The sequence below is a fragment of the Hippocampus guttulatus genome, chromosome 20 (genome assembly GCF_054856545.1).
Source record: "Hippocampus guttulatus isolate MCC_2025c chromosome 20, RoL_Hgut_1.0, whole genome shotgun sequence".
NCBI classification, from domain to species: Eukaryota; Metazoa; Chordata; class Actinopteri; order Syngnathiformes; family Syngnathidae; genus Hippocampus; species Hippocampus guttulatus.
In genome coordinates, this window is record NC_141280.1 from 2,481,354 (window position 1) to 2,495,073 (window position 13,720).

General features: G+C 43.7%; 1 protein-coding gene across 13 annotated transcripts in view; it reads right to left on the reverse strand.

Annotated features, from left to right (window-relative positions):
- The window catches only part of nrxn3b (neurexin 3b), a 151,374-nt gene that overhangs the window by 104,282 nt on the left and 33,372 nt on the right, over nt 1-13,720 (reverse strand). For 11 of the 13 annotated variants that reach the window (XR_015097671.1, XR_015097670.1, XR_015097668.1 and 8 more), the window contains 4 exons: nt 10,033-10,334; nt 8,758-8,781; nt 7,014-7,175; nt 400-838 (listed from right to left, as the gene is read on the reverse strand). Coding sequence is in view for 10 of the 13 variants with exons in the window: in XM_086100491.1 (XP_085956617.1) it covers nt 400-838; nt 7,014-7,175; nt 8,758-8,781; nt 10,033-10,334 (927 nt within the window). In the remaining 3 variants the exon portion in view is untranslated. The remainder of the gene's footprint in view (nt 1-399; nt 839-7,013; nt 7,176-8,757; nt 8,782-10,032; nt 10,335-13,720) is intronic. The other 2 variants (XM_086100488.1, XM_086100485.1) reach the window with 1 other exon arrangement.

The following is a 13,720-nucleotide window of genomic DNA, read 5'->3' on the forward strand; positions in this document are numbered from 1 at the left end:
CTGCGATTTATTCTTGCAATAAATCAGGAAACAAAGTTGATGTTGTAAAAGAGCGTTGTGGTTATTATGAGGATGTGAGGCAAGCAGGAGGTTTGTTGTTTGAACAGCTCTCCTGTCCATTTCCATGACCGTGGCGATGTACACAGATCAGGTGATGCTTTAAGAAACCGCATGGGTTTTCTCCGGGTATTCTTGTGGGTTTCTTCCCCCGTTCCGAAAACACGCATGAACACTTGAAATTGTTCCTGGGTGTGATTGTGAGTGCATATGATTGTTTGTGTGCCCTGCGATTGCCCCCCCACCCCCACCCCCCGCCTACTGCCTAAAGTCAGCTGGGACAGGCTGCATTGTGAGGTCAAGCTGTTCGGACAACGGTTGGATGGGTGAGCACTTTCTTACCCGAGCGACCGTCTCTCTGGATGTCCACATGGTGCCAGCTGCCTTCATTGACTTTTGCTTGCGTCGCTTTCACTTTGATGGTACCGGAACCCATGTCCAACACAAGGTACAGCACCCCATCCAAAAGCTCGACAGCAAAGAAGTCCACCTTGTTGGTCTTCTGCGACTTGGCATCGCGTCGCTCCTGAGCTCTGCCGTGGGTGAAAAGCATTAAGCCGTTGGGCTCCGACGTTCGGAAGTCGAACGAGATGGAGCCAACGCGTTTGGTGTTCCATTTTGGCAAGGCCAGGTAGGAATCGGGAGTCTCAAAGTTGATGGGGTCAAGCGTAGGGACGTTTTCACACTTAAACACCACGTCGCCCTGAAGTTTCATCTTTGGGTCCACAATCCGGGCCAGGCGGGACAGTTCCAGACGGATGTCATTGTTTTTGTAGACCACCTAAAACAAAAACAAAAAAACTGATGCAGACATCACAGAGGGTACACGTGAAAGGCGATCACACATCGATCGTATTTAGGAATAATAAAGACAAATACAGTAGTATCACAAGTCTGGTCATTTTACCAAGATGAATCCTCCCACACTGAATAAGAGATTGAACGCAAACCCGTTGCTGTATTTTCGTGAACTGTCAGAGGCAAGAATAACACTCGCACAGCTATACGGACCACCACTCAAAACGACTCCATTCCTAAACTGTTTACCCGTTTGCAAAAAGCCCTCAACCGCAAATGTATAGAATCTTGACATAACAGTTGAATGCAACAAAATATTGCCAAAAAAAAAAAAAAAGCAGCACAGTAGATTATCATTGGAAAGCACTGAGGTGGAAAATTAATGTCCTCCTCGCTTTTTGTGGAGGAAGACAGGCTTTTCCTGGTATATAGGGCAGTGTGTGTGTGTTTGTGTGTGCGTGTGTTTAGGAAACAGCAATAGCGTCACAGCGGGCACAGCTGTCAGCAAACAGATTTTACTGCTGCGGGATTACTGATAATCCTGGAAGATTTGACAGTAAATCAGCACAGGTGACCCAAACGCAAAGAAGGAATAGATGGTGAAGCAAAGCAAGGGGGGGAATTGGCAAAACGAAAGGCAGTGGATGTAAATGCTTTTCGGGTGGGAGGCATTAATAAAGGACATTAAAATGGTGAGATTTCAAGGATTAAATGCTTTAAAACCAGTGCGTGCCACTTGTCGTTTAAATATGCTTTTTGTCGCGACGCAATCTCCTGAACATGGCAGGTGGCAAGTAATCAACGTTTTAAGCAGCAAATCTTCCAAATCATTACGCAATTACGTTTTTCCCCCCCAATTGTTTTTATTTTGCGACTCGACACTGCCAAAGAGAAGGCTAACAGCGTCATTTGCAAGTTAGCAACTGTTGAGAATAATTTGTCGTTTTTGATTGGAAGAGCTTGACATTTCGGCAAACACAACCTCAGTTAGTAAATTATGAACAGTTTGTAGTAACTTGTGCCTTTACTCAGAAAATAAACCAAGATTTATTGCTGAATTTTGAGCATGCAAAAAAGCGACATGATTGAGAATGAGAAACTATTTGCCCATGAGCACAACATCATCATTCAAATGGTCTAGTCTTTGACCTCACTTTTCTTTGAACACAAACATTCAGAAATGGTTTCATAAAGATATTGCAAAAAAAAAAAAAAAAAAATCAAATAAATGCTTCAGCTGCCTTGCTGAAAATGCGAGCAGATTTAACCACCATTAAGACTGCATGACTCTCTCTCTCTGAAATACTTTTTTTTCTTTAATTCTGATGCAAAAAAAAAACCTAACCCTCCCCTTTCGGCAAGCTTTAAGTCTACTCTTGGGCAAAAGAAGAAACTGAATAATACATGAAAAGAAAAAAAGGCACACGTTTTGATGCAGCTCATTTGCAATGGGAAAACGATTGTGATGGTCGCTGTGAACTCTGCTGAAGTTTCCAAAACTTGCCTCCATCAAAATATCTTATTCTTTGTATGCATGTAATGCATTGCTTATAGAAGCGCCAGTTTGTTTGTTTGGTTTTTTGCCTCTCACCAAATTAAGTCTCTAATGTTATGCACTATTTTCAAACTGACTCAAGGCATTGTCTGAACAATTAGTGATGAGTTACGGCAAGTCAAGTGTGCTTTTCGGGGAACTTTAAATTTTTCGTGTAGGCATTTCTACCCAAATATTTTGGCCGGCGCCATGAAATTTCCCAATTTCATTTTCATCTCTCCATATTTCATCATTAAAGATGCTCAACCTTGAGCATTTCTCATTGTAATTTGACCAAAAAGGGAATTTTAAAGCGCTTTCAGGAGCAACCAGACCTCTGCCAAATCCTGTATTTTGAGCAACAGATATGTTTTGTGATATGAAAGCAATCCGCGCATTATTGAAATGATGGTGAACATACTGTTGCTATGCAGCAAATTGGGTCAGCGTGTCAGGAAGCAAATAAAGGAATAAATTCAATTTTGCTTTTGTGAGTCTTTCATTCTGCCGATAACAGAAATGAATCAATCGAAGGGAAGAACATGAACTCAGAAAATAGTTATTTTACATAGTGGACAGTAATTCAGTCTTTTAGCTTCACGGAGTAAGGACGTAGGGTGAAGTCAGACATTCACATGACCCTTTGTTTGGCCCTCCAGAAATTAAAAAAAAAAAAAAAAAAAAAAAATCGAAGGACACGGTTGCATTTGCATTTTTATCCGAGGGCCAAACATGCAAAATGCGGTGACTAACACAAATATGATGGCAGCAGTGTTCCTTTTAAAAACAAACTACTCTTGTCCTCCTTTCTCCTCACTCTTATTTCTTCTCGCTCTTTTTGCTTCTGTTTTCTGTCAACTGACAACCCGCAACAGACTTCTACTCTATGTTTTTATTCTATACCCCGCTTACATTTCAATCCCTTTTTGTCCTCATATTCATTCTCTGCCCGCTCCCGAGTCCTCTTTCCTGATGCCCGCTGACAGCGCCATGCTCCTGCCACCGCCGCCGTCTGACACAAAGTTGCCACTCCACAGCTCCGGAACCATCAACGGGTGCCCCTACACACCCCAAGGATGAGCAGGATGGCGTGCGGGAGGAAAGGCTTTGCACAAGGCGCTGACATGACAGCGTGCCGCCGCCGCAAACGTCAAGCTGACAGGCGACCGGCTGCCCAGTGGTTTTCCTTTCACGTGACAAGGCCGCGTTTCATGTGGCGGAGCGTGGGCGCTGGGCGGAGCCTGTGTGAGTATTGCGCATGGATGACATCCCCGGTAGCCTACAGGGGGATATGCGCGCACTTGGGCCTGAACAAGAGGGGCTGTGATGGCAGAGCGTTTTTATCTCTCGTTGGCGGACACGGGGAAAGCAAGGTATTCACAAGCTGCGGCAAAACATGTCAACATCAATGTTTGCTTTGGCTGTTTCTAAGGGATTCAATTTATGTTCTTCCACTGGGGATGACGGATCAATCCACCCTGTGAGATCCAAACGGTGGGAACGGCACTAAATTGTTTGCTCATTATCCAGAGATATTGAATTGGGAGAGCCAAGATGGGAAAACAAACACCATCTAGATATATATATATATATATATATATATATATATATATATATGCGCACGGGAAATGGATTGAAAATTAATTATATATCGTTTCGTAATCAATCCTGAGTGATTTGCATCATCTCGGTTAGCAGATGGCGTCATGGCTGCCGCATGAGGATGCGTTGAGAGCCACAAAGTACAGGCCAAAATGGTGAATCACCTCCATGATCCTGTCCGAGCGTGTCGCACTCTCAAGGGCCAAGGCATCGCTGGGTCACATTCACTCTCAAAATGTTGCCCTGACATATGCGCGTGCGGCTACAACAACAACATGACCGGCGTGCTTCGTTTTCGAATGCGTCTAATCTGCCCTTGTAACTGCTCGATCCCCACAACTGCGCATGCGCGCGCTTTCCAGTCACTTAAGAAGAACGCCGCACCCGGACTTAGACCGTTTATAAGTGCACATCCATCCAGTAAAGCGAGCTCTCGGGGAACCTCTCTGCTCACAGCTCTATAGCAATACACTCCAAAACAACGTGTTGACACAAAATGTCCCACATCCTCTCTACAGTGGCAGTTAATCCATTTTGTTTTCTTCTCAAAAAATATGCTTATCGCGCTCATTCTGCTATGAATTTATAGCAGTGCTGGGTCACCATTTGAGGATTGGGGTGTCTATGGCTTTTTCATCATCGGTGTAAGCAAGATTCAAAACACACGGAGCTGAAAGGAGACTTTGAATGACTCCAAAGTGCTTTAAGGCTCAATATATACAACACACATTTTACATATTCAAATACTGTACTGTACATAACATGCTTAATGTGTTATCTTTCCACAAGCATGTCACCGCCTAACACCGATCAGCCAAATCTACTCGAGTCACACAGGAGGGCGTTCAGAAAAGAAAAGAAAAAGCACTTTAAAATCCATCCAACTGATTTATAACCTCAGACAGCCCAATCATTGTGTTTCGATACGCCAACACCGCCAAGCGGATTTCCCAAAACCTGCCTTGAACCTCCATTCCTAAACTCTTCGGGGCTTTAATGCTTAAACATTCTCCCACTTCCAAGACGGAGCCATTTCGAAAACATTTTTACAAAGTCTTTTTCAGGCTATTCCCGAGGGCTTTGCAAAACATTTTCCGTTTCGAATGATGACTTCAACCGATTATTTGAACACAAGCCAATAATAAACTGGCTTCGAGATATACTGCAGTACGCATACACCTGCGCCGTCTAATGAGACCAAAACCTAATCAGGAGTTATGCTGACTTTATTTACTTGTTCTCTGACTTTAAATGAGTGCCACATCTCAAATAAACACCTCCCTCAAGTCTGGCAAACAAAACATCTGGCCGGAAAGGTCAAGTTTTCGGTGGCATTTAAAGTGCCTTGAGTGAGTGATGCCGGCCAGAACAGTCCGATTATTTCTGTAGTATGTGCTGGAAATGGTTAAAATGCACCGCGTTGATTATCTTTTGTATTTTCTCGAGAGCTTGTCCTCACTGGAGTAGCAGACGAGCTGGACCTCTCCCAGATGCTTTGGACAAGGGGTGCTGTACAATTTGGACTGGTTGTCAGCCAAACACAAAGCGCATGTAGTATGGGCAACCACACTCATATTCACAAATGTGGACAATTTAAAATCTTTAAAAGGACCTAATATGCACTTGTTTGGAATGTGGGAAGAAGCTGGAGTAGCCTCAGAGAACCCACGTGAGCACAAGGAGAACATCCAAATCCCAGCAAGGTTGGAGCCAGAATTTGAAACCCAAAATGTCAAAACTGTTGAGACAGAAATTCAAGCTCACATTTCGCCAGGGTGCCCACGTCATTTATTTGAATCATTCATTATTCTTATTCTTCAAACATAATTTGGGAGAAATAAACTCCCATTAAAAAAAAAAATGTAGATAAATCTTATTCCGTTCACTGGAGTCAAGAAAAAGCTATTTAAGCTAATAAAAGCTAATTAAGAAAAATGTTTTTAAATGTGACCTGTTGATAAGACAAGAAAACCTTTATTTGTCTCACAATTCACAGTAGCAAAATTTGAAACATTTGATGACTGCCAGAGTAGCCGTTTGATACCAACAATCGTCGTAAACGTGCAGGTTTCTTGCTACCGTCAGTCAATGTTGTGTTTCGGCGTCAATTCAAAACAGTCAAATGAAGCCCGAGACATGCAGGTCGGTTTGGAAGCGTTCACACATTTGTTTGAAAGGCAAACAGATTCAGGGTAGAGCAGCGCCCAAAGCCACTCAGTCGAAACGCAAAACAAAGCGATGCAGACAAGGTGACTTTCTCATCTTATTTCTGCAATTTGCGTGCGCCTCCGCTTGTCGGTGTCTGCGTGAGCGCGCCCACAAATGATGGTGGTGTGACGGCCGCAATGGTAATTTGACAGAAGGAAAAACAGCTATGATGATTCAAAAATATTGCTGGATAGCTAAAATTTTAATCCTGAATAGTGCGAGTTGCCAATACTTGTATGGCATCTGATAGTCAATGCTCGGCTGCTTTAACTCATTTTCTACAGCCAATACAATGGCTGTTATTAATTGTCATTTGCTCTCTAGCGGATGAATCACAACAAACGCTTTTGAAGATATCTTCATCAGCAGCTGCTGCATTTCCTTGTTTCATTTTGTTGCCCATTGGGAGAGACTCTTGCAGCACACTTAAGCTGACGCCGCGAATCACAGGTGACGCGAGCAATTTTTAGATGTTGTCTCACGGCAAGGCAAGCGGTGATGAATTATTTTAGGTGCAGAAACAGCGAACGTTTTGATACTCCCTGAGCTAACTCAGCGGATTTAATCAACAATGGGAGATGCGTCCGCCTCCCTTTTGGGCGTTCTCGGAAAACGACGTCGATTCCATTTCAAACATCGGCTGAGGGGCAGACTCTGAACGTGCTTCTTTGCTGCACGACCTCGTCATTTAATGCGCTTGGAAATTTTGAGCACGACTGCAGATAAAACAATCGAGTCGAGCATCCCACGCAGAGCCGAATTAGTCACGGCCTGGCTCTGATTTGTTTGTATCTACGCAAAAGGGTTCTCCTACCTCTTTGAGGCAGCCCATGAAATTGTTGCTGACTGGGGAGCCGGGAAGGTCTGCGGTGCTGGGGCTCCCACCCACATAGAAGAAATCGTCAGAGCCCAGCATGGTGTAGTCTTCCTGGGTGTAGCCGGTGGTGGTGAGGATCCCATCAACGGATATAGTCACCTGTTGAGGGGCAACACAAGGCCAATGCCGCAGCATTACAATCCGAGACATGATGTCGTGCTGCGTTTTCAAACACGTCTCCTTCCTTGGTCTGCACTTGAAATGAGGCGTTTTGGACTTTTGGCGCTCCGTTTTGGTTTCTCGTTGAGCTTTTTCATAGAATCCTTGCGTGTGACCCGATCGTTTCGTATTTTTGGACCAGACAGCGTTTTGATTTGGGTAATGGATTTTTAGTCATAGGATTCACAGGACAGGTAAAGAAAATATGGCAGAGGCATATTTTCTTTATCTTTGATGGGGGTAAGAAAATGGATCGTAGGTTTGGTTCGGATACTTCAGGTTGGGGAAGGGTTAGTACAATGTTCAAACCAAGGACAAATTGAGAACACTTGTCTTAGGTTTCGGGATTTGTCTTGTAATTGCAGACACACAAATACAGTTGACGCACACACACACACACCGATTCTCCCGCACGCTCCTCTCTCTTTCAGACATTTTTATAGATACGCACACAGGCATGCAAAACATGGGGGACTTTTTCCACAGCACAACCATTTGCAAACCAAGGCCATCACCGTTAGAAAATAAATGCGACACGTTTAATTGGACATGTAAGGGAGTAATTGAATGGCACCAGACAAAGCTTGGGCAGACCACACGAGGTGCAGAGTGTCATGCACATTCAAGACCGAGGCCCATATTCAAATATTTTCTCAGAATAGCAGCTGCTGATCTCGGATCAAGCGCCACGGCGGTGATGTCGGTCGCATGACCGGACCAAAAATCCTACATCAGCGTGCATATTCTTCAAAATGTTCTGCCTATGGACCCGGGGGGTAAGGCGGTAAGGGTTAGAAAAGACGCAAACGGTCAACACCAGCATGCTACAAAAACACACGAGGAGGGCAAAATGAGTGAAAGTGATGTATGAGGGTTGAGTGAATGAATTATTGTGTTAGTGGTTATTTGGGGTTGCATGAAATATGATGGCGATGAGGTCTGGGCATGCCATGCGCCATAGGTGAGTTGGAAACAACTGTCAGAGCTCCCGCAATAAAGGTTTCAGCGTTTCCAGTTTGAGGTGGTTTTCTGGTTTTTAGGGCTCGGTGTGGAGGTCGCCCTCTTTGCTGGAATTGTGGAAAGCTTCTGTCAGTTCTGGACGACAGTCCTCACAAAAAATGGGGACTTTTTGTGTGAACAAATCAAAGAAAAAAAAAAGTAAGGTGCCCTGGCAAAAGGCAAAGGAGTCAATTTTGTATTGATTGGAAATCTGCAGGAATGTGAAGAAAAAATAAACAAAACAAAATAAGGAGAAAAAAAAAGTCAAAGCTAAAGTGAAAAAAAATAACAGGATGGGGAATTGTGAGGTAAATAAGAAGGTTGTTGGCAGGTCAGGGAGGAAATTGAGAAGTGAAGAAAAAATTGCCTGGTAATACAAACCCATCTCCTCATTTTTTGATAAGAGTGTCTAGGATGGAACTCAAAAAGAAACGAATAAAAGAAGAGAGGGGGAGGGAACACACGGCAAACCCAAAAAAAAGACAATAAGAATGATATCTACCAGACAATGTAGTTTGTTTACCATAGCGTGTCCAATGCCTGATTGCTTTCCAGAAAAAGGGGGAAGAAAGGAAATCAAAAGAATAGTGAACAAAAAAGGTTGTTAATAAGGATGGACAGAAATCAAATAAAACCAATGATGAAGATTTAGGATGTTAGTACATTAGTTAGTTAGATATCGGTTAGTAAAACATGACTTGTTTCATGGATGAGTTAGTGCCGCGGTGAAGAAACACTACAGGAAATTTGCAAGAGAATTATCGGAGGTCACCAAAGAGCCAGCTTGTGGTCCTAACCACATTTCCTCTAAAACAAGTGTCCTGCTTGAAAAAAAAACACAGACAAGAGCACCGAAAAACCTTGGATTTGGAGACAACAATTTGCCTAGTATCGCGCAAAACCAAACAGAGCCTGTAGTGCTTTTTTGTTTTCACCGTGGATTTTACGGTGGCTGTCAAAGTGGAAAGAAAATGAGCGTGAAAAGCAAGGGCGGAAGAGTGGAACTTGAGGAATTTAAGAAAAAAGAATAAAAAAAATACAGCGATCAGGTTTTCGTGTCTCACCCTCCTACATTGTGAGCGTTTACAGTTTTACCGCACAAGTCAGGAAATCACCTGGACTACTCCTTATGCTGCCACGCCTCAACTTGCAGACACAACTCTTGACAAAGCCCCTCTTCCAGAGCTAAAACCAACTCACCACTTGTCCGTGTGCAAGCCCTATTCAGCAACGTTGACCACAGTAGAACCTTAAAATTCATTCTTTCCACGCCACTGCAGTTTAAAAAAAACGACCGAGGCTAAAGTTGTCACCGTCAAGCAATTCAAGCTTTGTTAAACTTACAAGCACCGTTTGAAGTCATGTTTTAGCACTCTGAAGGGTCAAACGAGTTGAAAAATCAACTTTGATGTAGTCAAACAACATTGTAGCGCGAATAATTCCTGCCAGGAAACATGACAGCAGACAATCATTGTATTAAAAGCTGGACTAAACTAACCGGACCCTGTCGGAGAACCTCTTTGCGTCATACAAATCGCTCGAACGGAAATCAAACAATGATTGAAAAGAAGAAGGTCATGTCGTAAAAAAAAAAAAAAAAAAAAGAAATTCGATGAGATTTGTCACTGAGCCGTGGCAATGCAATGGCAACTGATAAGAACATGGTGACATTTTTCAAACCAGCTCTGTCACTTCACTCAGCTAATCTGAAAACCCCCAGCAGCCCCCGCCCCCAGCCCCAAAATAATTCAACCCATTGCCAAACCCCATCCATCACCACTCCCTCGCCCCCGATTACCTGTCTCAGGTTGCGCGTGACTTTGATATCGTGCCAGGCGTTGTCATTGAATTTCCCATTGACAGGCTCCACGATGGCCTCAAAGGCCCCGGAACCCAGATTGATGACCAGGGAAACCGCCCCATCTTTTAGCGCCAGATTGACATAGTCCGCCGATTTGCCCGTGTGGAGCAAGAGGCCGTTGCGCTGCCACGTCTTGAAGGACAACGTGATCTCGTCGCTGCTGCTCTGGATGGGATTCTGCGAAAGGTCGTAACAGAAGTACTCCGAGCCCCGGAAGGTGGCCACATTTTCCTCCCTCGCTGAAAAGGACAAGGAAAAAAAAATCATTATTGGCAGGTGCAGTGATTTCAATCAATCAAAATTGACAATTATCCTATATGGGATGTTGGTGGGATCGTGCACATCTGACAAGACGTCCGGCAAGTATGTTCTAAATCTCCGTGCGCATACAATCCACACTGATGGGGATGGAGTGTGCTGTAATGAATCGTTGAGCGTAACACAATGATAAATAAATCCAAACCGTCTCAACAAGCTTCCATGTTCCCTTCAGAATAAATTATTAAAGGAGACTCATTAAAAACCAAACACAAAAAAAGTGCTGCTTTGCAATGTAGAAAAGGTCACATCAAGCAAACAGCAACTGTTCCTCCTAATGATATTTCCGCTGTTGGGATCAGCTCATCAAAGCCCTCTTTGGACAACTGAAGATTTAGATTTCACATAGACAAGAGACTACTCGTGATGGAAAATCATTCCCATCTAATAGCGCACATGAATCCAGAACAAGACTCATTTGACAGCTTTACACCACTTCCATGTTTCAAAGTGACTTCTTGAGACCATTTTTTTCTGTATTCTGATTACTACGGAGCATAAAGTGAGGACGGGAAGTGAGGGAGCTGATGGAATGCTACACCCGAGATCCAATCAATAGGCAAAACATAATTTTTCACATTTCAAAATGATCACGTCTACAACATCCCTAGAAAATCACAAAGCGCCTTCACTGGAGAGCTATTTCTCAGCAGGCCCGCAGGCTACTCATATGGTCCTTGAGGGCGACCACGTTGATGACCCCTGGTTAAAAAAAAAAAAACAGGGGGCCCTTGATTAAGGAGACGTCCTTGATTAAGGTTTGCAGGCGCAAAATAACAAACCAAAAAAAAACTGCATTGATCTACTAACGGGCCATAACCGTGATGTGGCTGCCAAAGGCGCTAAAGTAGAATTTGCACTTTCTGGTGGGATCATTTGCAAATACTGTCGATTCATTTAGCACTCGGGAGTGTGATTTATCAAAGCTGAAACAAGTTGTGACGGCTGATTTTGCTTTCAATGACATGTCTTCATTGGGAGACGCGAATGGGAACGGCTGTGCGCAACCGTAACCGCGAGTTGCGGGCAAAATGAGAGGCCACAGAAGATATCGCGTCACCGCCTATTCACAAAGGCAACTTGAGAGCTTCTGAAGAACCTCAGGCCTTCCTTTGAGCCAGTCAGCTACGACAAAACTCCTCTCGATTCTGCATTCCCTGGCGTCTGGGTCATGACACCGTGACAGAGTTTAAGACACCCTGTCCAAATTTTTAAATCTCATGTTATGCAGGATGAGTTCAATCAAACAAAATCTGACTTTTTGTTGTTGTTTTTGCTGGCTTCACCAAAATTAGCAAAATGTTTTTGTCTTCCACTCACACTGCCAATTCAATCACTTCAAACCTCAATTTCCGTTTCTCCGCCACGTTGAAAACCTCTTGCCAACAGCTTGTGCTGCTGTTTCGGTTTAGAGTGAGTGAACATGCAATTTAACATCTGCTATTTGTCAACTGCGTACACCAGGCCTGTTTTCGAGAGATATCGTGTCCTTTGGAAGACATGTTGCTCATTGCATCATTACAGAAAGCCTGTTGAGGACAGAGAATATGCAGCGTTACCTGGAAACAGAACAGGTCACCGAGTTGCAACATTTCCTCTGTGCCCTGAATGTTCTTTTCTTTATTGTGTACACTCACAGAGAAGTCATGAGGGCCACAATGGGAAAGGGAAAAAAAAATTGACACGAAGACAGATGACAAGGAGAGAGCGAGCATGTGGGCTGCAGGCTGAAAAGCTTTAGTTTGTTGGTTTGGAACAGACTACACGTAAGCATGGGGGAAACATTGTTTTCAAGCTGGCGCACCGATGCTGAGGAAGACAACATCTGACGCTAAGAATGTGGACGGAAAGAATAAGCCCAAAAGAAAGTTGACCAAGGTTATGAGATTCCGATCACTCAAAATCATTCCCTTGGCATCTCTGCCTTTCAGTGGAGAGAGGAAATATGAGAGGCAACAAAGGCCTTATGAAAACCAGGGGAATAAATAAAACCCATTATTCGAGCACAGGGATGCGTACCCGACACGTTTGCAGTTGGAGAAAGAGTCAAACCATCATCTTTACTATTTACGAGCAGCTAATGGAAGAAATCGCAGGCGCCCAATTATTTACATTTAGAGCACTGTATACAGTACATAAAATGGGAATACAGTTATATGACACAAATAAAATGTGAGAAAAAAATGGTTGTGGTATGAAAACAAATGTGGGGACCTTTCAGTTGGGAATGACTATAAGTCAAACAAATTGGTTTAACCGTAAATCCCATACCGCGTTTTAAAGTGCATCTTGTTCGTGTTACGTAAACGGCGAGCAGAACGTAAACACACCGGTAACAAGATTAGTCCCTCGTTTTACCTACTTTCAGCTCATTACTTCGCCTCAATCCATGATATTATCCAAGTCTCCATCGCTCCGCGATGATAACATTTCGAAGTTGCCGTTGATACAATACGCTTGCAATGAATAATAAATGGAAAGTGGATATCATCAAATATTTGTGTCGCTGCGCAATATTAAGCCCGTTGGTAAGTGTATACGGATCCATAAAAACCAAGGGAAACGTATTGCCTGTTGAGAAACGTTCTGCACAAATGTGCGGCTTTGACATTGATCATAGACGGAGGGGGGGGGGGGGGTCATTCTGTCTTATTTTCGCCACAGTCATCAATATTCCATTTGCGAGCAGCGTAGCACATTCACTTGGGGCTGAGGTTCGATTTCAAAATCCACTGGAAGCAATTAGCTCCTTCATTACCATCTCTCGCTCTCTTCCGCCCCCGACTTACTCTCCGATGCCGTTCAGCCTGGCCTCACTGACGGGGGAGGTTAATACAGAAGGTTCACAGCTCCAATCAACCCTCCCAAGATTACCACGGCACAGCAAAGTGGGGCAAAAATATGAACTCATTCACTGCCCTGGGCTGTATGTCGGTCAACTGGAATATTTTTAAATTTGAGCTCAGCACTGCTTTTGAGTAGAAGACAAAAGATGGGGGCGAATCTCGGCTTGTCCGGTCGATTATGAGGGCGGGAAAAGCCAACAACAAGTTTATTCATGTCACACTCAAACAAGAGTATGTGTCCAGCATGAATGGTCATAACAGAGTACTGTATGGCTTAGATTCACACTGCAGGGCGGATTGCCCAATTGAGTTTTTTTTTTTTTTTGTTGAACTCAATCTTTTTGTATCTGTGATCTCACACTTGCGCACATGGAAATCAGCGTCACATGGCGCAATGTTTACGGAATTACGTTTGTAGGCCTCATTCCGGGACAAGGAGAACATGCGAACTTCACAAAAGA